The sequence below is a fragment of the Danio rerio genome, chromosome 8, assembly GCF_049306965.1.
Source record: "Danio rerio strain Tuebingen ecotype United States chromosome 8, GRCz12tu, whole genome shotgun sequence".
In the NCBI taxonomy this organism is placed as follows: Eukaryota; Metazoa; Chordata; class Actinopteri; order Cypriniformes; family Danionidae; genus Danio; species Danio rerio.
This window is the reverse complement of record NC_133183.1, coordinates 55,526,411-55,552,548: the sequence shown is the minus strand read 5'-3', so window position 1 is coordinate 55,552,548 and position 26,138 is coordinate 55,526,411. Positions and strand designations below refer to the sequence as shown.

The 26,138-nt window shown below is 37.2% G+C and overlaps 1 protein-coding gene and 1 long non-coding RNA gene across 12 annotated transcripts in view; one reads left to right on the top strand and one right to left on the bottom strand.

Moving 5' to 3' along the window:
- The window catches only part of ogdha (oxoglutarate dehydrogenase a), a 64,113-nt gene that overhangs the window by 11,325 nt on the left and 26,650 nt on the right, over nucleotides 1-26,138 (top strand). For 3 of the 11 annotated variants that reach the window (XR_012383764.1, NM_200779.3, XM_005172469.6), the window contains 2 exon segments: nucleotides 8,639-8,827; nucleotides 10,836-10,938. Coding sequence is in view for 9 of the 11 variants with exons in the window: in NM_200779.3 (NP_957073.2) it covers nucleotides 8,639-8,827; nucleotides 10,836-10,938 (292 nt within the window). In the remaining 2 variants the exon portion in view is untranslated. 11 annotated transcript variants of the gene reach the window in all.
- Nucleotides 8,964-13,639, bottom strand: LOC141375923 (uncharacterized). Its single transcript, XR_012384744.1, has 2 exons — nucleotides 9,697-13,639; nucleotides 8,964-9,462 (listed from the first exon to the last, which is right to left on the bottom strand). It is a non-coding gene; the product is annotated as an uncharacterized lncRNA (long non-coding RNA).

Sequence of the window (26,138 nt, the reverse complement as noted above, 5' to 3'; positions counted from 1 at the left end):
GGATCATTTACGTAGTGTCGAGTAGTGTGAACAGCACAGTGATCTGCCGATGTTGAAAATCCTGTAGTGTGAACTAGGCTTGAGGGGAAAACGCCTAGTGAATGACCAAGGAATAGATCCGCAACCTCATTTGTCAACAAATCAGGTGAATCCAGGGGTCCGTTCTTCGTACGTGGGTTGCTCAGTTAGCTGGATTTGGTTTATGACGATTTGACACGATCCAGGATAGTTTCGTTCTTCAAAACTGATCAGAGAGTTGTTGTCATAGCAACAGTTCTGGTAGCTTAAACCTGGTCGGGAGCAGGTGCAATTCATATAAACAGGATTAGATCAGGTCAGTTCAAGCTAAGGTAATGCAGAAAGTATGTACCGAATTCTGATATTTTCTTACAGTATGAGTTATACACACTTGAGGAAAATAGTAAATATTTTTAACTATATATATATAAAGTTATAGTTATTAATAAATAAAGTTTGTAAATGTTTTGACAGTTAATATGGCGGTGATTTGATGCTTCATAAAAGTTGCAGACGCCTTTCCCAATATCAAAATGCTTTTGTAAACATCCGGTTATTCTTTACACTGATTAAAAAAAACGGCTACAATAATACTACTATAATAAAGAAAATCCGCTCTAACTTTAAAACTAAATAAATTGCTCCTGACACATGAAAGTGCCAAGCATGCAGCCCAGAACAAGGTGTAAACTTATTGCGTATCATATTTAACACACCATTTTCTACTAATTTGATGTAATTTTGCTCACATGGAAAATTGAATATTAATCAGATGATGTCATTACGCTGCTGTGCCGTCAGCCAATCGTTGCATTGCTGATCATGATTTCAAGGATTGATAGATCTGTCCTTCAAAACACAAGCAGCGTTCTCAGATCAGTTCATCCACACATTTTAATCTGATTCACAAACTTGTTTGAAGAACCAAATTAGCCAAAGATCAGTATTAAAGATCCAGGATCTGCCAAATCATCTTAGATCATTTAAGCCAGGTACGAAGAACAGACCCCAGCATGTCTGTGCAAGAAGATCAACTGCTGGAAATCACAAACAATGGCGGCCATTTAGGGGCCGTTTGCATAATGCGTCTTTTCTAGAGTTCGCAAGTTATTCCAATGAAAGTGAGCTGCTACCATGTGCAAGCAGCGTGATGCACTCCCACCTTCCAGACGCACACACTTGAATGAATGCCGGGAGCGCACCGCGAGTCACGTGATAAGAGTTTGTATGGAATAGACACATTTCGAAAGACTAATTATGTCAAACACGGAACACCCAAACCCAGTGCTTTGTCATTTTCTTCATAAATAAAACTTGTATCAGAGTAACAGCAATGTTTTGTCAGCTTGTCAGCCCCCAATCCCACACAGAGACGATTAAACTGTAACTTACATTAGTTAGCTTAAATGATCTTCAACTTGGAACCAATTATTTTTAGTTACAGATATTTTACAGATTTTAGCTCTTGTGTCGGATTATATAAAAGAAGGATGCTTGATTTCAAACTTTAACTTAATTAAGAATGGCAAGAAAACAGCATTTTAAAATATGGACGAACTGGAATCAAGTTTCATTGATCAAAAACTCCAGTGAAAAACTGGACCCTCTTGCTATAATGAAGCAAATTTAGTGGGAATGTCCAGGATCAGTGCAGAAGCTTGAGAAATTCCTGTGCAATAACTTTGCAAATTACGATTATTACGTGCAGTACCTGCAGTCCAGTGCCAAAAATCAGGTCCTGACTGGTTGCAGTTTGTGTGTGTGTGCAAGGTCACATTGCTGTGACCCTATAGTAGTATTTTTAGAGTAGTCATGGGAGTGTGCCTGCTCCAGGACACACTGACATGTGACTGCTTCATTATGAGCTTTTAGTTGTTTTCCTTTGCTGGAGTTCTAATGAGATCTTATTTAAATAACCCAATAACCCCTGCTTATAAAAACCCCTTTTATATTCACGTTTTAAAATGTAAAATTTGCTTAGATCATGCTACATTTTTCTTCTGCATTGGGTTTATATTAAATCTATCATTATCAAAAATTGTTGTTGTTTTGCAGCATTGCTGTTGTATTTTAGATCCAAGTTCCCCATAGGAATGCAGCGATTTACAGATTTTGGTTGTACGATTATGTTCTGAGTAGTGATGCCGGTTTTACGGTTATCACGATTATAATGCATTCAATAATTTCAAAACACTACTAGTTTAAAATCTAAGAAGTTTTTATGCGATTTTTGTAAAGTGTTATTTATTGCTGCTCCGTAGCCAAATAATATAGCACAAAAGAATAATAAAAACCAAACAATGGTCCATTTCTCTTGGGACTTAAGTAAGTGAAAGTTTTTGGCATTCAAACAAAAGTAATAAAGTATGAAGCTGATCATTCTGTTCTTGTCACGTGACTCGCGATGCGCTCGCAGCATTCTTTCAACAAGGTGCGCCTGGAAAGCATGAGCACATCAGACCGTTCACGCTTGTTGATCCCCAATATGCACAAGCAAGCCGCGTACCTCCATTGAAAATAACGAACTTGCTCACAAAAAAACGCAACATCTGAACGGTCTTTAGTTAATAGTCTCAGCTATTGCTAAGCCTAAGGGCTCTATTTTGACAGTCCATGCACAATGTGTCAAAATGACTCTTGCGCCTAGCTGAAACTAGCAAACAACAATTGCGTCGCGCCTTACGCCACATTGCACCGGGTGTATGATAGGGCCCTTAGTGTGCCTGTGAATCAGCCTCGGTGTACACGCTCAACTTTAAACTAGCATACAGTCGGCAAAGCTTTTTTTTCAAACCTTATTTGTCTTCACTAACATAATTATATCCTACCAACCTTAAGCCATGTGATACATAAATGACCATACATTCACTAGGGATGCAACAATACAGTTAGCCCACGGTTCAATACATACTTCGGTTTTTTAACACTGTTTTTGGTTCGGTTCTCATGCCTTGACACGTGTTTTTTTTTTTTATTCTTTAGGCAATAAGAGGTTAAGGAGAAAATGAATAAAAACGATTTATTGCAATACTCGTTTTGTTTAACTTAAAAGCCAAGAAAAGTACACTAGTTCCTAGTATATTGTATAAAAAAATAACACTGAACATAAAATCCTACACTTTGAAAATAAACATAAATGTGAAGGTAATAAAAATGAATTGGCCATTTCAAATAAACATTTTTGTACTTAAGTAAACATAAATAAACCAGCTTAATTATCTCGGTGCTGAAAAAATGCGAGACTGTAGTCTGTAACGTGGATAGAGTGCTTTTATAAAATGACAATTGGCAATTTATTGGCATAATACTTACCAGTAAAACCGAAATGTCCTCACATCGCAGAATTGAAAGACGCCGGCGCTTTCTCGTACTGTTGCCTCACTTCGCTGGCGCTTCCTCGTACTGTTGCCTCAGCCTCACTTCACCGCCGCTCGACATGTTAAAGTGTGGAATGATGGTCAAGCGCCCCCTAACTTTAGAGCATAGTGATTGGATATTTACTCGTGGGGAGGAGTTTCCTCATCTCAGCTGGAGGCACACACAGTCAAATCGGGGAGATATAAAACGCACATAAATTATTTAAACGCAAAACCGAGAAAACCGGAATTCTCAAGCGGGTATTGAACCGTAGATGTCGTACTGTATGGTTCAATATTATATTGAGAACAGTGGCATCCCTAATTTTCACCTAACTGAAACCGCAGTTACTCAAGTAATTACATTATGTCTGAACTTAATTTTAAAAGTCATTTAAATAATTGTTATTGCTCTATAGAAATCATTTAGTTACTCTCGTTACTTTTTAACATGAAAGATTTCTTGTGAATGTGTGAGACTTTACATTTTTAGCTGCTAAAGGGGATACAAGTGCAGTAAACGCGCATAATAGTTTGAATTGCAATTCAAAACCATGCAGTCATAAGCTAATACATAAAAAAAAAGCAAAAGTAACACTAATCAGGCAGCATAATGAGCTGTTTTGTACTAATAAACGATTAAAAATGGATTAGATCTGTCAAGCACTCAAAATTAGCAATTATGATGATGTGTGTAATCTACAAACAACACAGGCATGCAAGTTTAGTCCTGCTGAATTTTGCTCCAACCTTAATCAAACACACGTTAGTTAAACAACCTTAATCAAACACTAAAGTTACTCAAGATCTGAGCGGTACTAGAAGGCAGACTTGTGTTTGCAGGACTGGGCCTTGTTATTCAATAAATAATGGCACAGGCAACGTGAAATTCTCTGCTACGCATAGTGCTACTGTTCAAAAATTCTCCCAGATACATTTTGTGTAAGTAATTCTACCAGCTCACAAGAAAAAAAAAAAACTGTTCAAAAGAATGAATTGTTCACAATCAGGTTGGACTGGGCTAGGGCTGAAACGGTTTGTCAACTATTTGTCAACGAACATTCTTGTTGTCAAGTATTCATTCGATCACATGACCTAATGCAAGTGCCTGCAATATCAAGATATCAACGCTACCCCAGTTTAACACTAGAGTGTAATCCAACCTCTTGAATGAATCCGTGCCGAGTTATGAGTGCAAATTATTTTAAACTAGTATTGAGTAAGAGAAAGTTTCACAAAACTTAAAGCTAAAAATGCCTTTGTGTGCAATAATTACAAGGTAGAACTTGCAACAGTGTAATCATTCAATAGTTCGTTCAATTAGTAGACAATGATTAATAGATTTATCATTCAAATAGTCAATAGATTAATCAGTTATTGTAGTAATGTCTTGCAGCTCTAAGATGGACAGAGTTCAACAATGTCCAAAATAGATACCGATACCTTTATTTGGATATCAGCTTTCTGAACGATACTGTTTCAGTTAACGATTAACTTGTTGTTGTTTGTGTATTGCACAAAGGAAAAACACAATAAACCATTTTACTTTATACCAGGGATGCCTAGACTTTTTTTGTATGAAAGAGCCAGAAACCAAATATCATTGATAGCGCTGGGCCAAAGATAAATATACTAAACTATTTTAAACTGAAGCTGCCATGGGTAATTTATTTCATAATATAAAAAAATAAAAAGCATACTTTGAATAGTATTAACCAATGCCGTATAAATGTTTAATTTATAATTCTTGTGATCTGATTAAAAGCATAATCACATTTATAAGACAGTAGAGTTCAATGTTGAACACACTAGTCAAGCAGAATCTGCCTTTGCTTTGATTTGCTCACTTAAGTCCTCTACTTGTTGGCTGACAGTATGTACATTTAAACCTAAATCTGATTAATTGACACCATTTAAATTAAAATGTTTAATTTTAGTGGGCTTTTTTGTAGCTTAACAATAAAACAAACAAATAAAAGGTTACATTTAAATGTGAAATTATTCTCCCTCTCCTCAAATTGGATGGTGGGCCAAATCGAAGGTTATCATGGGCCTACTTTGGCCTGCAAGCCTTAGTTTGAGCATTTCTGCTTTATACTAATAAGTCATTGTATGATGATAGTTTGTAGTTCTCTAGACAATCGAGAAAAAAATGTTGCTTAATATTATTGCTTATTAATATTGACCTTAAAAATTAAAAAATGCTTAATACTAGCTGAAATAAGGTTTTCTCTAGAAGAAAAACATATATGAAATACTATGAAAAAGTCTATGCTCTGTTAAACATCATTTAGGAAATATTTGAAAAAGAAAATAAAATTCACAAAATGGCTAATGATTTTGACTTCGACTTTATAATTCATTCATTTATATATTAGCGTCTGGTCAGATTATGTGATTTAAAAAGAGGTTAAATATGGACTGAATACAATTTTTTTGTTGTTTGCGTTTTCCACAAAGGAACAAAACACAGTAAAAGATTTTACTCTAAAAAGTTCAAATAGTTTTTTTTAATGTAGGAACTAGTCAGTAAGTATGCAAGGCTCACTGCTGAACACTTAAGATCTTTAAATCTTACATAGCAGTTTAAAATTAGCATGTCTGCTTTTACAGGACAAGCCCAATCTTGACTGATAATGTCCCCGACAAATGAAAATAATCTTTTTACGGATGTTGACATGTCAGATGTTTAATACTTTAATCCTTTCTCACGTACAATCACACCAGTGTGATGATGACCCTAGGCGGTGTGATTAGAACATTCAGTGCGCACGTCATCTACTGCTAAAATTCAAATGTGTTTCCTGCAATGTCTTGTGCTGCAGGTTTAGAAAGAGGCATGTGGAGATTGCATGGACTAAAAAATATGAACGTAGTATCTGTAACGTCCCCTATAGGTTTCTGAAGAGCACAAATGAAGCTACAAGTGGGCGTGTCCAACTGTCCAACATTTTGTTTGCGTGTCATCACACCCACCACAAGTAACCAAAAATGGGCAAAGCAGAAGGACGTGGGCGGAGCTACAGATGCCTTCTTGCATTTTGCCTAAATGGGGTTTTCTTTGGTAGAAATGCTTAACACTTCATTACCCTGCTAACTTCATTACCACATTTGCTTGATTGTGTACTATATCAATAAATTTAGTCTTTTAAAAACACTGTTGTAATACTTTGAGCCACTAAGCATTGTTCTTATGATGTTTTTCTAAAGGAAAAAATTATTTTAATTCTGAATACTTCAAATATATTATGTGTCTGTATATAATATATGTCTGTAGTAGTAAACGCAAGGTGAAATCCAGGCATAATACAGTATTACAACGTTTCAGATGACTGTTCAAGAATTTTCAAGAATAAGAATTTCACTCCCCTGGGAAATGGAGGCCACTTAAATGGTTTGTGAGCACAATTAAGTGCACACAGGATGCCATATCATCTGATAATTGTAGAAAATAATTCCAAAAGACAATTGATTGTGTAAAGCCACATAAAACAAAACAAAAAATGTTGATGTCGAGTTCAGCGGCTAATTAGCTAAGTTGACATGACAGCGACCAGCGAGACCTAGCTGTCATTCAAGTGGCCACACCCCTTATTTATGCAGACTTATTCTAATTGAAACATATTAGTTCACAGTTGTCATGAAAGGTACAGTATTAGCTAGTGATGCAACAATACATTTAGCCCATGGTTCAATACATACCACGGTTTTTTAACATGGTTTTTGGTTTGGTTCGGTTTGGTTCTCATGGCTTGACATGTGTTTTTTTTTTTTGTGTTTTTTTTTTTTATATAGGCAATAGGAACAGTAAGAGGTTAAGAAGAAAAGAACAAAAACCAATTTTGTTTTACTTAAAAGTCAAGAAAAGTACACTAGTTCCTTGTGTATTGTATAAAAAAAATAACACTGAAATCTCACAGCTCCTGGTAGCCCATGTACGAACTGGGAAACACATGAAATCCTAATCTTTGAAAACCGAACGGTTCAATATTATATTGAGAACAGTGGCATCCCAAGTATTAGTTATATGCACCAAAAAAACCATTTTATACCAGGTAAAAACAGCCAGTTTATTATGGCAGTCAGTGAACTTCTGGAGCCAGCCCCCAAAGGCCAGTCGATGAATTGCAGTTTCAGTTACTGCTGTATTAGCTTCACGAGGTAGAGCAGGATGTTGCCGCGTGGGTGATTGTCATAAATGATAATTGATCCATGTTTTCAAACAAATAACTTTTGTTTTACACTTATATTGAAATACACATAAGTACTAGCAAAACATAAAATTTATGGTTTGTGAAATACACACTTGTGTGTATGGAAAGACAGCAGTAATAATTATTTTTAAATATAATTAGACAGTTTTTTTTATTCACTTAAGACAAACAGCGAGCATGTAATGGTGACACACATCCGTCAAACAATGGAAATATAAGATACATCTCATCTTGTGCATACACAACTCAGTCTGTGGACACACATAATATAGAACAGGTTCTGCTTCTGCTGTTATGGCGCGTACATTGGTAGGGGGAATCAATAAAACTTCTGTCATAAACTAAGTTGACTTTATTTGTTCCAAACCTGTTTGAACTTCTTTCTTCTGTAAACACAAAAGAAGATCATTTAAAGAAACCTGGAAACAATGACTTGCATATTTGCTTTCGTATTAGGGTCGCACAGTGTATCGTTTCAGCATTGATATCGCAGTGTGATCATTCGCAATAGTCACATCGCGAGTGTATGGGATGTTGAGGCTGGATTATAATTTTTTTTTTAGGCCTGTGACTGTGAGATTTTTAAATGCATTCAAGCAGAAACAAAGAAAATGTACCATCTATAACTTTTAAAAAATTAATAGTAATTCATTTTATTATTTTTTTTTTATAAAACAAAGACTTTGCAGTGTCATTTTACATTTAATTATTCAATGACTGCATAACAATAAACACTGTTTATTTAATTAGCATATTCTTCTTTATTGGATTTTTATAATTGTAAATTGTTTATCCTATTTTATGCACTTCCTACAGAATTATTGTTTGTTTTTGCACACATTTTTTTCAGAATTATTAATAATTATTTATAGATTCTTTACCAGCATTTATTTAACTCATCTAGTGAAATTGTATTTATATCGCAATATGTATCAGAGAATAAAAAAATCACAATGTGTAATAAATTATTATTATTATTATTATTATTATTATTAATGTTTCCTTGTTGTGAGGGGAAGTCTAAGTCCTTGCTCCCTTTCTGTTTTTCAGTCTTGGGACATTTTCTTCAGGAATGCAAACGCTGGTGCCCCTCCAGGTACAGCTTACCAGAGTCCTCCTCCATTGGGTGTGAGCCTGGCTGGACTTGCTCAGGCCCAGTCACTCGTGGGGGCGCAGCCGAATGTAGAGAAGCTGGTGGAAGACCATCTGGCAGTTCAGTCCCTTATCAGGGCCTATCAGGTACACGCAAAGATATTTAACAGTCCTCTGCATTTTCTTTTAAATGATCATCTTGAAGTTGATATCTCAGTGCTGCCTTTAACCAGATTGCAACTTAAAACTGTACCAAGGTAAGAGATCTGTATTTGAGTAAATCTTTATTTAAAAAAAAAAAAAAAAAGATCATTTTTAGAGGATACATTTTTGAGGTCACAGGAGAAGAACATTCACTAAGCAGACAGCAGAGGTTGGCCAGTATTGGATTTTGCCTATAAAATTAATTAAAGGTGGGAATGTCTGGCAGATGATATATTAATTACCTCATTTCTAAAATCAGTACAAACAAAACCCATTCAAGTTAAAATTAAAACTTGATTATAAAATTAATGTAACCCAGCAGTCCTACTCCACCCAACCCACGCTGAGCTGGAATCAAACCAGAGATTTCTTTGTTTGGGAGTTGGTTGCTCTAACAAGGAGGCTAAAAACCATGGCCTCTAGTGTCTGTTGCTAGAGCAACTTTAGAAGTCGGAGAAGTGAGGTTTAAATTGCATAGCACTTTGCTTACTGGCCTCTGTTACACTCACCCCCTAAACATCACTCTCATCCCGGACGAGCCCCCACGTGTAATCCTTCATGTTTCTACTGCACCTAACCTATGTTGAGATGGGATCAAACCAGCGATTCTTTGCTTGAGAGTTGGTTGTTCTAACAAGGAGGCTAAAGACCATGGCCTCTAGCGTCTGTTGCTAGAGCACCTTTAGAAGTCAGAGGAGTGAGGTTTAAATTGCATTGCACTTTGCTAGCTGGCCTCTACACTCACCCCCTAAACATCACTCCTATACCGGACGAGCCCCCACGTATAATAAACCAGTGCTACTGCACCCAACCTACGCTGAGCTGGGATCAAACCGCCGATTCTTTGCTTGGAAGTTGGTTGCTCTAACAAGGAGGCTAAAGACCATGGCCTCTAGCGTGTTGCTAGAGCACCTTTAGAAGTCAGGGTAGTGAGGTTTAAATTGCATTGCACTTTGCTAGCTGGCCTCTACACTCACCCCCTAAACATCACTCCTATACCGGACGAGCCCCCACTTTAAACCCACCAGTCCTATTGCACCCAACTTGGTTTGAGCTGGGATCAAATCAGTGATTCTTCTTTGTATGGGAGTCGGTTTCTCTGACTGGGAGGCTTAAAACCATGGCCTCTAGCATCTGTTACTAGAGCACCCTTTTGGGTTCAGAGGAGTGAGGTTTCCAAGCACAGCACTTCGCTAGCTGGCCTCTGTTACACTCACCTCCCTTAAACATCACTCCCATCCTGGATAAGCCCCCTTGTGTAACCTACCAGTTCTACTGCACCCAACCCATGCTGAGCCGGGATAAAGACTGGCTAATTGCAATACACCGTAACCCTGCATATGGACAAAAGCAAAAGTTCAACTGATTTAGAGTCTGTCAGGTTGTATTTCACCTCTTTAGGGTGCTGTTATACAAAGGCCACGGAACCAATATATTGGTCAACCTCTAGCTTATAGACCCATTTGGTTTAAGATACTAAATTGTGCAATACCTCATTTTGGTTGCATCATTTAACAATTATAAGATCCTAGGATCTGCTTGGTGAACTCCTCATGTCTTGTGACTGCTGTTGCCTTGTTTTCAGGTAATGGGGCATCACAATGCAAACCTTGACCCACTTGGCATCAGTTGTGTAAATTTTGACGAGGCCCCAGTAGCTACTGGGTTCCAGCATGTTGGTGAGAAATGTTTTCTTTCCCCCACAGCTCAACAGACCGCCATTAATGAGCCTGTTTTGTGTGATTGTTGCTTTCCCCCTTCCCTTTATCTGTCCCTCTTTCTCTCACTTCCTCTTACCCCGTTTTTCAACCCCTCCTCTACACCCGACACTTCATCTACGATCAAACTTCCACAACATCTCAACCTTCTTTCTGCCCCTTCTACATCTTTTTCCTGTGGGTGGTTTTGCGTTTGGCTCCCTTTTTGTGGCGGGACCTCTTGTCTCCTGTAGATACGTGGTCACCATGTGGCTCAGCTGGACCCTCTTGGGATCATGGATGCTGATCTGGATTCATGCGTTCCCACCGACATTATTACATCATCGGATAAACTCGGTGAGGAATTGTGAATGTCTGCCAGTCTTTACATAGGTAGTCGTAACTGCTTTCCATGACAGTTTGTGGTTTGAATGGCAACACCACCTTCATAATTGAAGTAAAAAAAAATCGTATTCAGTTTGAGACATTCCAACTTTCCTGGAAAGCAAGTACAGATTTTTTTAGACTGACTACTGTGATTCTGGATGTGCTGTGATTAAAGGGCACCAGCATTGTACTTAGTTTTCACTAAAAGGCAAAGCCTGTCCATCAATCCAGTATTGGCTATTCAAGTCCTTTCCTTACAGTTTGATGCTTGAGCTGTCCTGAAAGATTTTGCTCTGTTCAACTTGACCTGTCTTTCTAGAGACTTGGCTTGATGTTCATATGATTTGACCCTGCATTCACATGCATACTACTTACTATTTTCTTCTTTGCTTAAGCTTTGCTAAAAGATTCTTTCTGCGTAGTTTAGGCTTGACTGAGTTGCAGATACCATGTCATGTTACATTTGTACATGTATCCACCATGGTCCAGAACTAGAGGATAGGGAGCGCAAATGATGCGTTTCAATTAAGAAAACAAAGCACTGAATACAGTTGTAGTTGTAAAGTAAGCATTCTTGTTTCTAACTTCAGGGTTTATATGGTCTTAAAAAACACGGAAAAAATGTAAATGACAGGCTTGTTTTAGGGCTTTTTGTGAAAGTCATAGAAATATCTGTACTTGAGAATGCATTTAATTGATAATACTGTTAAAACTAATTACAATGCAGTATTGAATTTGGGAAGAACCGTGTTTGGGAGATCTATCACCTCGAATAATGCTACGTTCACTAAGTGTGGTAATGGCAGCTCACAGCTGAGGCTTGTACATTAAATATAAACTTGTGTTCTGAAAGAAAAAAAATCTAAAATCTCCTAGAAAACTGTTGTGGGTCTCTGAGCAACACACAGCAATGTTTTGTTATTGGGATGTGCTCGCAAAAGCAACTTTGAACACAAGTCATTAACAGTTTAGTGGTACTTGAGACCATAGTTGGCAATCGGGAAACATCCCTGAATGAATCTGTGGTTTTGAACAAATCGAATGAGCCACAGATTCAATGATTGATGCTTTATTTCTTAATAAAGCAGTCATTTGAATTAATCAGTTAAATTAATGACTGAATAAATCAATCAATCATTAAGATAGATTTTCTGAGACCTTCTGATTGTGTTAGTTTCATATTTAGATTGTTGTTTAATTATAATTTTTAAATTTGTTTTTATGCATGGTCCCCATATTTCTTAAAAGTACTTTAGTAGACACATGGATTCAAGCTTAAGGCTAATTTATATTTCTGCGTCAAGTGCACACTTATGCTCCGGTGCAGCTTACTTGTGGGTGCATAGCCCTCGCCGTGGCCTTCGATGACGCTGACACGCACCTCTCAAAAAATGTACTTACACGTGTAGAGTAGCGCTAGCTCTGTGATTGGTCGGCTGATGCAGCAAAGGAGCTCTAGATGAAAACTGTTGTTTTGTGTTTACCTTATGATTAAAGTTGTTGCACCCTCTTGGCATGCAGCCTCTGAATGAGTGACTTTGAGCCACTTGTATATTTAGGTAGCGTTCACAATAACACAAAACATCAGCGAAGAAACTCGACACAGAAACATAAACACCTACTGCCAGCTAGTGTTTCAAAGGTGTAATTGCAGAGGAACGCAAACAGCGCGCAGAAGTATAAATGCACGGCTACGCGCAAGGCAGTAACCCGTTGAAAACGCACAATGCATCGATGAAAGCTGTGCACGCCGGACTGTTTATCAAGGATCTACCGCTGGATCTAATCTCACTATTTAGTAAAAATGATACCCGACATGTCCTCTGGAATTTGTTTTCCATATCAAACTTGCGAGTTCTGAACTTGCAAGGAAAGGATGCAAGACCGAACTGTGTGTAGGTTACTTAATATTGAGCCCCAATCAGATTGTCAAATTGATCGCCTCCATTTTTAGATGACTTCGTTTTCCGCCATCCACACTGAGACGAAGCAGCAGTTTTTTAAAATGAAGATGGCCTCTTCAGTATTTTCAATAAGCTTCATTTTTGGTGCTCGAAAACTCCGACATAGTGTGGATGGATGGCGTAATAGTAACAAAACTTATGCATTTTAAAACTAAAGCTTATTAATGTAAACGGGGACTTAGGGTGCTCAATGCCACCCTTCAAAGCAAGCTCATTTCAGGCCGCTCGCATCCAAGATCTTGTTCTTTCAGTTTGCCTTTTGACTCCTCCTTTATCACAACGTACTGATACAATGACCGCATTGCTGCTGCTGCTGAACCAATCTGCATGTCAGTCTCGCGTTACATCTCTTTTTCTCACTAATGAACAAAATCCCAAGAAAAAGGGCTCTCATCCAACCTAGAGTTGCCAAGCTGCTTGTTTTCTGGTTCAGCGCCATGGCCTTGGACTTAAGACTTGGAAGTGCTGATTTTCATCCCGCCGCAACACACTTTGCAGCAAACCATCCCAGTGCATGCTGAAAGTCCAAGTCTGATGAAGCCAACACAACATCATCTGCAAACAGGAGAGATGAAATTCTGTGGTCTTTGAACTAAAGCTCTACCAGGCTAGAAATTATTTTCTTAAAAATAATGAACAGAACCAGTGACAAAAGAGCCCTGCCATAGTCCAACATGCACTCTGAACAAGTCAGGTTAGCCTGACAGAAAAAAAAAATCATTGAAATCATTTACATTGCATCATAATAGGGTAAATATATCCCATATTTCCTCAGTAGCTTCTTCATACACAATATATATTATCATTGGCTGTCCATCGAGATTCATATAGCATATAACCTCATCCAGATGTGTGAAGTGTATGTGTGACAGGACGGTGACCATGAATATTTGGTTATTCTCTGTGGTCTATTCAATCCTCCCTCTATATTCCATGCATAAGCTGGTACAGGAGTAGATCTACCAGTTTCTACTACCATTTCAAAATGCACTCTCAACATTTATTTATTTATTTATTTTTGGATAATATCAATTGGTATTGTGTCTACCAAATCATTTTTCCACTGCAGAACTGTTTTCTGTTGTTTTCAATAGAAGTGTCACATTGTTAAAACACCCACAATGTAACAGCGTGCAGAGCATGTGTCTTATGCTCACCGTTTTTTAAAAGCTCCAACAGTTGGATTTGTAGAACAGCACTTGGGTTTCTGCAGGGCAAACAGCGCTTCAGTGTTTAGCATCTCAGTGGCCAGCCTTGGTTCTGCTTTGCAGTGTATAAGGCATAATTTAAGCTTCAACCTTTAAAGTCTTGGCGGCTGTTATGTATCATGGGCCTTGAAGTTGTGATTGTACTGCTTTAGCATTAAGGAACTGCTTGGTTTGATGCCTGGTGTGATTTAAGTAAAGAAAAGTTGTGTTTTTAAGGATCACAGGATCACATCTGTGAGTTAACTGTCCAAATTTCAATAATTTAGCATCTTAGTCCAGTAACTTAATGTTTGATGATTCATGGCACAGACTCTGGGATTCACTAACTTCTAGTGAATTTTCTTTCTCTCCCCATACTACTGCCTCTCTAGACCTTACACATGTCAAGAAGCGTCTAAGTGCTCTAACCATTGGAGGTAGGCTTTCATGGCAAACAAATCTTTGCCTCTTGCTTTAAATCTATGTGTTAGTAGCTGCAAATAGTTTTAGTGGCTTTTTGAGTGCATTTTTTGTTAGTTTTGTGGTAGCCGCATTGATTTGTGCTTTTATATTTTTCTACAGTTTTACTAGAAACTTTGAGGAAAAAAAGGTGTCGTTTGGTCATCTAAAGCTTGTTTATTCCTACTCTGTGTGCATGGGACAAATGGTGTTATTGGTCAGTGTTGAATATCAGTGTGTGAGTTTTAACTTTTTAGATATATTTAAAACTATAAAAAAGACAGCCATTATTCTTTTTCTTTTCTCTATATATTGAGATAGAGACATATTTAAATAAATGGATGACATTAATGTGTGACCAAAATAATTTTATTAGGCACCCTGTTTCCCTACAATTAAAATAAATAGGTTACATTTACATTTCCAATGTAAGAGTGTAGCAGAAAAAAGATGTTCTTTTAATAAAAGGTCCATGTTTAATAAAGTTGAAATAAGAAATAAAATTGAAGTCATTGTCCAATTTTAGGGGGCTTTCACACCTAGACTTTTTTTGTCTTGTTTGCTCAGTTAGCGCAGTTCGGATCAGCGCCAAAACAATCGGTCCAAAATCACCTGAATGAGGTGGTCTTGGCTTGATTAAAACGAACTCTGGAGCAGATCGATTGTAGTGAGAAAGCGATATGATCCGAGCCCGGCTATATTACAGAGTTTTATGGATATGTAATAGGCATACAGCTATATAAAGAGATTCCAGACATACCAAATCTCCCATTATGGAAGTTCTGGAAGTCTGCATTTGCGGGTGACTAAAACAAGTGATAATCTCCTGGAAATCACGCGTCTCCCTCCTGGTCCTCAAATACGTCGCACACCTTTCTCACCCCTCCCTACCGCATCCCTCCTCGCTCTTCAGACACGTTGTGCGCACTTCGTCAAACACCACCAAACCAGCCGACAGCTGAGCGGAACTCTGCAAAATAAACCATGAAACTCTGACCAATGTAAGGAGAGTTTACTCACACATGACTTGTTTTAGCTCTTCTGGTCCATTTAGAAACTTTGTCGTGTGAAAGCGAACCACACGAAGAACAAAGAGCAACAATCTAACAATTTTAATCCCTGTTTCGGAACAACTGAATTGATTCACAGATGTGAAAGCACCCCAAGTCTTACATAGGCTGTTACCTCTTTATATTTTATCCTAATTTCCAAAAGTAAAGTTACTGGGTTTTACTTTGATTATAACTTTTACACTTTCATGTCCTCCAAACTGGCTCACAACCTAGTCAGTTTATGTCAGGAAAGTCAGGAAATTCTTTAATTCAATCAAAAAATAAATGTCAGTGGTGTAGCTTACTTATCGTCAACGTTTTGTCTTTGTAGAGTAGTTTAACAATAGTTCAACAGAGACCACATCAAATTTAAATAGCTTCTCTATCTGGGAAAAAGCTCACATGCCAGTTTAAAGTAAAAGATTAAAAGCTTATTATTGATCACAGTGTAATTCTTGTGAATGTCTAAGCCGACATCAAAGAACTAGCCATTAATAGGCCCTCTAAGGTGCTGCAAATTACATTAAATTTAGAGCATAGAACATGTGCGAAAAGCCATTGGGTTGCACTCTACTAAATGAGAAAAGATTGCGGTGCTCTGGTCACCTATTCTAAAGGCGGTCGCACACCAGATGCGGCACGACGCGCATGTGACAGTTGGAAGTATCGCACACCAGACACGCACATTTGAATGTTATTCAATATGAAACTATTTACTCTGTGGCACGTCAGAAATGTGAAGTGTCCTGAGTTGTAACTGGACGCCACGGACAGCTGCTGACTTGCAGCGCCGTTGTGCGTACTGATAGAAATCTACGTTTAGAATTCTAAAATACATGGCGCTGCATGGCACGGCGCATCAGGCGGTGCATCCAGTGTGCAACCTCTTTTAATGTTGCTAAAGACAGCGAGTGCAAAGCTAAATTAAGAATTTTGTCGCTTTTTATATTTGTATAGGGGGGCACACACCAGATGCGTCGCTCAGCGACACAACACGGCTCGCACATGACAGTTGAAAGTATCGCACACCAGACGCGCACATTTGAATGTTATTTAAAATGAAACTCTTCATATTGCACTCTCTGGCGCGGTAGAAATATGAACAGTGTTCTGAATTGTAGCTGGGTGCCTCGGAGAGCCACGATAAGGGGGTCGCACACCGGATACGCCGCTCAGCAACACAATATGGCACACATATGACAGCTGGAAGTATCGCACGATAGACCAGCACATTCGAATGTTATTTAACATTAAACCATTCAGATGGCGCTGTGGTGCGGCAGAAATATGAACAATGTGCTGAGTCGTAGCTGGCCACCGCGGACAGCCACTTACTTGCTGCACCGGTGTGCGTAACCTGATAGAAATCTATGTTTAGATTTCTTAAATGCATGGCGCTGTGTCGCCAAGTGACGCATCCGGTGTGCGACCCCCTTATGGCTTAGCTGTTGAAAAGTAGTCAGCTGGTCGGGTGGAATTAGCAATCGTACAGTTAATAAAAACTTTTATGTGCAACATAGTATTTTAAATGGATGTCATATTTTTAATTTTATTAATGTTTGTCATATTATGTTTTCATATTGTAATATTTTTACCAGTTGACCGTTCATTTATAAATACAAACCAGCAGACAGAAGTCAACAAGCGCTTAGCTGAAAAGGGGTGGTGTTACAGAACTAATTCGAACTAGTAAACGCAGTTAACAGGTGTCATGGGAAAGAGAATAGTATGAGCCAAATAAACCAGAGGGATAATCAGGGGAAATGTTGAATTGTGAGGGTTTAATGCTGTCTGTAATAAGTATGTACGTGTCTTGTACAATTAATGCTTCAGCTAGCTAGCTGTCACTACAGCTAGATATGCGTGTAAGAAAATAACTATATATTTATGTCAGCATGTTTAAAAAAACGGATGTTCATAGCTAAGTCACCAGATGGATTACACACAACATATATTCAAAACCGCATGATGGTGATATAATTGTTATGATGACACGTATGATCCAATTTAATGACAAAATACTGCTGTTTTTGTTGATTTTATTGGACCATTATAATAATGTATACTAAGGCTGCACAAATATGTCCTTGCAATGTGCAAATCTCCAATAATCAAATCGCAGGATCTGCAGTGTCAAGTTGGGATTATAATTAACCAGGAACCACCGTTGAGAACACATGATTTGTGGATCCATTGCACAGTTTAACTTAAATCCAAATAATAAAATCATCCAAATAAAGATTAATTGTGGTAAATTGTTTATACAATGAAGTTTTATTTTAAATTTAATAATTGAATTTCTGTACCTCACCACTGTTAGACTCAATTAATAATCATATTGATCTATGAAAGAGTTTTCATCTATGATTTAATTTATTTAATTTTGTATATTTTATGCAGATGCACTCTTGTGCAAAATCATCCCAATCAATGTAAAATTAGTCATCTTCAGAAATCATTTGTAAGTTGCAATATACAGTTAAAGTCAGAATTATTAGCCCCCCTGGAATTATTATTCCGCTTGTTTATTTTTTCCTCAATTTCTGTTCAACCGAGAGAAGATTTATTTAACACGTTTCTAAACATAATAGTTTTAATAACTCATTTCTAATAACTGATTATTTTTAGTCTTTGTCATGATGACAGTAAATAATATTTTACTAGATATTTTTCAAGACACTTCTATACAGCTTAAAGTGACATTTAAAGGCTTAACTAGGTTAATTAGGTTAACTAGACAGGTTAGGGTAATTAGGCAAGTTATTGTCTAACGATGGTTTGTTCTGAAGATTATCGAGAAAAAATATAGCTTAAAGGGGCTAATAACTTTGTCCTTAAAATGGTGTTTAAAAAATTAAAAACTGCTTTATTCTAGCCGAACTAAAACAAATAAGACTTTCTCCAGAAGAAAAAAATATTATCAGACATACTGTTAAAATGTCCTTGCTCTGTTAAACATCATTTAGGATATATTTAAAGAGAAGGAAAAAATTTTAAGAGGGCTAATAATTCTGTCTTCACCTGTATATGTATTTCATAAAACAAAATATTGCAATGTTTTTCCAATATGGTGCAGCCCCAATTTATTCTTCAAATGCTCTGGAGAACTTGACCATTATACATGAATGTACATCTCTATTCTTTACTTTGCTTTACAGAGTCTGAATTTCACTTTGCTGAAAATTCTCAAATCTGTAACTGGGAAAAGGGTAATTGATGTGCTCTAAACGGCTGGCCAGATGATAAGTGTGATGTGTATGATGCTCGTTTTGCACAGCATTGTGTTCGCAGTGGTTCAATTCAATTAAAAGCCAAAGCGATTCTGATTTCCGTTGCCTGTGATGTGAGTGCTAGCACATATGCCTTTTGCTTTTTTGTTATTCTGATGCTGAATGGCTCAGCAGTCTACATGAATACTCTTAGACTTCTTTAATGTCCAGATATATAGCATATTGATAAAATAATTATTGAACACATCATGCTTTTTCTTGGTAATAATATTTCTAAAGGAGCTGTTGACATGCAATTTAACAGGATATTGGTGAAAACTCAAACAATGCAAACATAAAAATAAAACAAAACAAAAAAATCTGAAAAATGAGTTGTGTAATAACAATGGAATGACACAAGGAGAAAGTGATGAACTACTTAAACGTATTTAATACTTTATATAAAAGGATTTTTAATTGGTGATGGCAGCTTAAAGACTGAAGACTTAAAGAATGAAGTCACATGAATTGCTGAAGTGTGAGTTTTCACAGACTTCAACAGAAATCTTGATGGTTCTGTGGGTCTCGTCTATCAAATCTGATCTTTATTTTGTATTCTCTATTGGATTCAAGTCAGGTGATTGGCTGGGCCATTCTACAGCTTGATTTTATTTCTCTGAAAGCATTTTAGAGTTTCCTTGGCTGTTTTAGATCACTGTCTTACTGAAATGTCCACGTTGAACATTGGACTGAAGCAGATAATATTAATTTACAATGATTAAGGGCAGAGGGTTGCTGAAGAACTACTGAGAGATTTTAGCTGCTGTCAAGGCTTTCCTTGCCTTTCCACAGCTTTCTTTCTTCATGTGTTCAATACTTTTTTTCCCTGCGTCACTTCATGTTATTATGCATAACTTAATTTGTAAACTAATTAGTTTTGTTTTCTTTTTCATATATGGATTACTTTGGTTTAGAGCTGCACGATTCAGGCTAAAATAAAAATCACAATTTTTTTTGCTTAAAATAAAGATCTCGATTTTGTAGATGTAAACTAAAGGTATGGTAAAAACAAACAAATGGCACAACATCGATAATTATATTATGTGTAGGTCTACTGGTTTCTATAAATAATTCTATTCTACTTGTAATTCTGATGTTGAATTATTATGTTTGAGATATATGCTTGCAATCTGTCATATTAGACTATTTTATTCACTGGTAAAATCAGACATTTGCCATAATCAGATTATATTCAACAATATATAGGCTTGAGTAGTTATACTGACATTGTAAACCTTTATTTTCATGCACAACTGTGTGTTCGCTATGACAGAAAAAAACATATTAAATGCTTGTCGTAATCATAACTCTAAAATGTGATATGATCATTTAAATGAAGTGCACACTTCAGGTTTCAGTTTGACTGCTAAGTTCTTGTTCATACTTCGGGCGGCTCCCAAACGATAACTCTGAGCCACAAACTGAACATTATTTACAACTGTACTACCTGGTACTCGCAACATATGCAGGTTCTGTTCACTACAATAGACTCGCGCGCGTCTATCATTAAGTAGAGCGCGCGCGCGCCTTCTCTGTGAAAACAGCTCATGGTCAGCAGCTCAAGTCACGTGTGATTTCCCGGCCGCGAAAACATCATTATATTAAGACAAAAATGATCTTATTAGGTGAATTATACATTATAAATACTGTATGTAACTCATTCAACATCATTTGGAGGTGTCAATGTCACTGAGCAACGTGTGTGAAACAATGAAAAGACTCGTGCAGCCGACTTTTTCTCTCATGAACTTGAAAATATGATTGACAGAATCGTAGAAATGCTGGATTAAGATCGTCTAGGGGGTCGAATCGAGATTGTGATCTTTTAACGATTAATTGTGCAGCTCTACTTTGGTTGCTACCAACATTCTTGGAAAATATTAAGTCAACAGCACCTTCAGAAATATGTATATATATTTTTAGAAAAATTGTGACTTGTCCAGTACTTATTTTCCCCACTGTATATGCTAACTGATAATTATATGCTAACATGAAGAAGCTATTTTCATTTTAGCTTTTTCTCCATATATATGAAACAGAAGAGACGAAGTGAGTCTGTGGTAATAGAAAGTCTGTCACTTGAGTACTTTGTTTTGCTGTTGAAATGTATTAAAATTCACAAAAATAAATACAAAAGTGATTCCTTTTCAACTGAGATGTGTATGTGGACATTACTTAGGAATGCTTCTGCTGATAGTCTGGCTTTATTGGGGGGAGTTGTGCTTTGGAGGCTTTGCTGTCCTCTAGCTGCAGATGTGGTGAAGGGAAGCTTTATGTGGCAAATAATGAAATCTGTGTGTTTATTGAGTATATTTTGGTAAAGTCCACCAGAACACACAACTTTACACAACACTTTCCATATCAGCTCTTCCATTATCTACCACACATTCACATTTGTACAGCTGAATACATGTACAGCTCGTATATATGTTATGTTTATAGAGTATAGACTGTATATTCATTCTGCACCAACCCTCACAGGAAACATTTAACATTTGTACATTTTCAGAATACTTTAATTTGTGTGCTTTTTATAAGCCATTTTCTTTATGGGGACCAAAGTGTTCCTGCAATGTCAAAATTGACTTTTATTGCAAAACTTGAGGATGTTTGGTCCCCACAATGTTAGGAATGCAAGGTACACACACACACACACACCAAAAACAATTTTACATTTTCTACTTTTGCTCTTCCTCTTTCTCTCTCTGTTCATCTTGCTTGCCTGGTGCTCTTACTAACACTCTCTACTTTAGTTTGTTCTCTCTCTTTAATATGACAGTTCTAGTGTGTTTGTGCATGGCTGTTCACTCCTTGTTAAACAACGTAATCATAAAGGCAGGTCAGTTTGCATGTGCACCGACTGATCAGTACCAGCTTTTTGTAGGTACTGTATGAGCCTCAGTAAACCCTCATTTTCCCTCTGTTCATTTATGAAATTACCTTTCAAGTTAAAATTACCCAAATAACCCATTCATCTGCAGAAGGTCTACTCTAGTGTTTAAAGAGTAAAACTTTAGAAACTAAAATGTCCTGCTAAGCTATGGCATATTATTTGGATTAGTTGTGCTATTTCGGGTCATAGTAGAATCTATTATAGAATCTATTTACCTTGTTTATTTAAAGGGGTGTGTGTGTGTTTCTAAAGGTGAAGAAATATCTCATTTGATTGATTGATTGATTGATTGATTGATTAAATATGTCTAGGACATGTTTTTGTTGAGTTTTCTGATTCACTTTCAAAGGTTTATTAAACGTGTGCTTAATGCATGTTGTGTTTTTTTTTAAATAGATAGCAAGCCATTTTTTATGTCACCCTTTTGTTAGGATATTGAATAATTTATTAGTCTTAGAAGTAATATCGTAATACTGTAGTTCATGTTTTTATACAATTCTAGCTATTTAGAACTGCACCTTTACTATACTATTAAAGGTCATGAGAAGTGTGCATTTCTTGACGTAATCTCAACTGAAACATGAAGAGGGTGGGTCATAGAGTAGCCCATCCCCTTTAAAAAAAACAGCCAATAGGATTTTTAGTTTTATCACAGCTCTGTCAGTGAGAGTCCTTGAGCGAGTAGGGTATAAACAGAGGTGGGAGCCAGCTCTGAGTGAGTGGGACTTGAACTCTGAGTGGGTCATACAAACCTGGAGTTTTAATTAATTTATAATTTTGTACATAACGCAGAGTCCTATTGTGCTTTATGAATGTCTACATCTACCTCTAGGGCTGGACAATTTGGCCTAAAATCTAAATCTTAATTAATTATTAACATTTCAAATCGATTACGATTAATAAATGATTACTTTATTCCCCCCAAGAATAAAGAAAATCAGAAATTTTCAAAAATTTACAAAAATCACATATTTTAGAATATTATTGTACATGTTGACATAGAGAGAGAGAACGAAGGAAAACAAGGATCTAATTGACTAGGACAATTATTGACCCCCAGATATTTATATATTTAAAAATAATAATCATAAATTTTTTTTAAATAAAAATATAACAACAACAAAAAATTTACCAACCAACCAGCCAAACTAAAAGCCTCATGTATGAAGACTTGCCTTGAATTCATACTAAAACAATGCGTATGCACATGCTATAAATGTGCGTACACAGTAATAAAATCAGATGTATGAAATACTGCGTACGCGGAATCCCACGCATTTTTTTCTTTGTACTTCCAACTTAATGTGAAACTGAGCTCACGAGCGCAAAACCCCTCCCTAAATCTACTTTTTATCAAAACCAAATGAAAAAGCAATGGCAAAAGCAAGCAAAAAAAATGTTGAACAGAATGTGAATCGGAGGTGCTCCTTTCAGCAATAGACCAGAGAAAAACGGTGTTATTTGTAAGTTTGTCGTTTGTCGGTCTGAACATTGCACTGTGAGAGAATTAAAAAAGAAATGGTCCGATGTTAAAGTGTAAAGTTTTGTAGTGTTTATTTAGAATAAGTGCAAATAGCACACCTCCTTGAAATGAGCTAGTTGAGTGATTCCCACCTATCACCGTTTGATTGACAGGGACAACGGAACTAAAGAGAGCGGCAAACAGCAGTGTGAGTGGCGTAGCTCGTACAGCGCATGGCAACATGTTTTGACACGTTCGATTATGAACTCAGTAGGAATCATTAAAATGTGCGTATTTTTGTTAAGCGCATTTGAGCTTTACATATTATATGCACATTTATTGAATGGAAATGTTTCCGATTCACGTATGCAAATTAGTCTTCAGATGGCGCCTTTATAGCAGTGTGCGTGCAGTCGATCGCTCCGATTACATTGGAAAAACCGGCGATCGCTGCAAATTGCGATTTAATGTTTGGCTGGTCAACTGCATGGTATGGAAACCTTATATACCTGCTGGACATGCGGATGATCCGGTCACATACAGCTGACATTGCACGGCTCAAAGATACTTTGTAGTGTGCAATTTAAAATAATTGCCTCTAGGAGTCACCAATGGAAATAAAACGCACACAAGAAATGCGCGTAAGCCAGGCACGAAGTTGGCGTGGAGCAACGCACATTCTCACGTTAAGTTCATGGTTAGTACATCCAAACGTGAGCGTGAAATCTGGCGTACGCAAAGTTTTTGTGCAAACGCAGTGTTGATACATGAGGCCCCTGGTCAATATGTCACATGAGATGTCACACAGCAGCGAAAAATGTAAAAATGAACTGTCATCCAGCATGCAGGTAGTGTACATTTCCATGTATTCAAGGAGAGCCCCAAATTTTATAAAAAGTTTTTAATCCAAATAGAGTGAGTAGGTGGAGCATGAACGGTTATTTTAATTATGTATTAAATTGTTTTGCCCTCATAGTTCACTGACAAGTTTTACATGCCGTCTAAAGGCATCTCTGGAGCAGCTTCCAATCATTGTCAATGTAGTGCAAAGTAAGGCTCAAGAATGAGTCCATCGTCCTTCTTGACTAGAGATCAGATGTGGCTGCAAAGTGGCCGCAGAAGTAGAAATCAGCCACAGCCTTTAATAGAGTGGGGTCACATGACTCGAAGGGAAAGTGATTGAAAAAGACCTGGAAAAAATTTGTTCGATTATAGGCTCTGAACATCGATTTCGATTACTTTTCAATTAATCGCCCAGCCCTAACTACCCCAACCTCTCATTAACCTGATGTCTTTTATTAATGTCTGCTCCACCTACACCACCTAAACCCAACCTTCTGGGTGGTTTAAGTCGCTCCCACTTCGAGTTTACCCAAACTACTTGCGGTGGAATCCCTAACACTTAGAGGTCTCCGGGCTGCAGCAATACCTACTTGCTTTGAGCACAAGTGCAATAAATGAAATGCAAATGAGAAGTGTCTTGAAGGGGGCTGGACATGTCAGATTACAGAGAGCATTTGATTGGGCAAGATTTGATGAGAAACTAAAGTATGAGGTAATGTGAAAAAAAAATCTAAAGTTTATTTTAATTTCACAGGACCTGTAATATTTTATACATGCAATTATATAATTAATGGGAAATATGAAATGTACATTTAGTCTTGATATTGATAGAAAATTAGATGCTGGTTGAATAAACGTAATAAGAAAACCTAATATTATTACTTTTTTTTCTGTTCATTTCAGTAGCTCACTCTCCAAATATATAAATATGTGCGCTTGACCCATTTTTACTGAGTGGAACAGTTCTGTACAGTACAGTAAGGTACATATTTATTTTCATTTCCACTGTCAAACGTACCAAAATAGCATACCATACCACTTTTTTGAGACTCTTAAGTAAGGGTGCTAGCACAATAGTATTAAAAGCGAGCAGCTTGATGCGCTGCTAAACAGGTTTACTGAGAATTGTCACTTGCATGACAATGCAAACTCCACACAGAAATGCCAACTGAGCCGAGGATCGAAGCAGCGACCCAGCGACCTTCTTGCTGTGAGGCGACAGCACTACCTACTGCGCCACTGCATCGCCCTTAACTGTATATATAAAAACTTATGTATAATTGTTAATTACTAACCTTTCTATCAACAGGATTTAATTATAGCTGCAGATCAGAGATATGCAAAATAGTCTACTGTAGCGTCTGTTATTATATAACATTAAAAAAAATACATTTATGAACACATACAGTCTCTGAAATGTTACTAATTACAATTAACCAAAACTTACATTTTGGCCTTATTTAGGTTCATAATCTTTATGAAACATTTACAGTCAGTACAAACCTCTCATCTTTATTCTTCACCAGCACATGTATCGTTACCATCTTGTCAAACTAATTTCGTCATTTTGAGTTCATAATGGTCCAAAAGGCGATGATAATAATTAAACATGACAGTTTGTTCATGTTTTAGGTTGCTGAAAGAATCATTTGGCTGCTTTGTTTTTTTGGGCTTCTCCTTATGCTGTGTTCACACCAGACGCGGAACGCGCGGATATATCGCGCTATTCTCACGTAAATAGCCGCGTGAACGTTTGAGTTTACTCGCTTCATTCGCGCGTCAACCCCCGCTTTATTCGCGCGTCAAATCCGCTTCAATCGCATGTCAAATTCACTTCAAAACAGACACGAATTCGCGTGATGGGCAGGGCTTCTGTCTGCCCGGTGACTCTAGCTTCATAGCTAAATGGCTAACATGGATTTTATTAAGAAAATAACAGTGTTAATGTGCTTTATGGAGACTGAAAAACAGCATCGATACGTTTAGGGTCCTGTATGAGTCCACTGCATCCTTTCAGAGGTGCATCCAGCTCTGTGAGCTC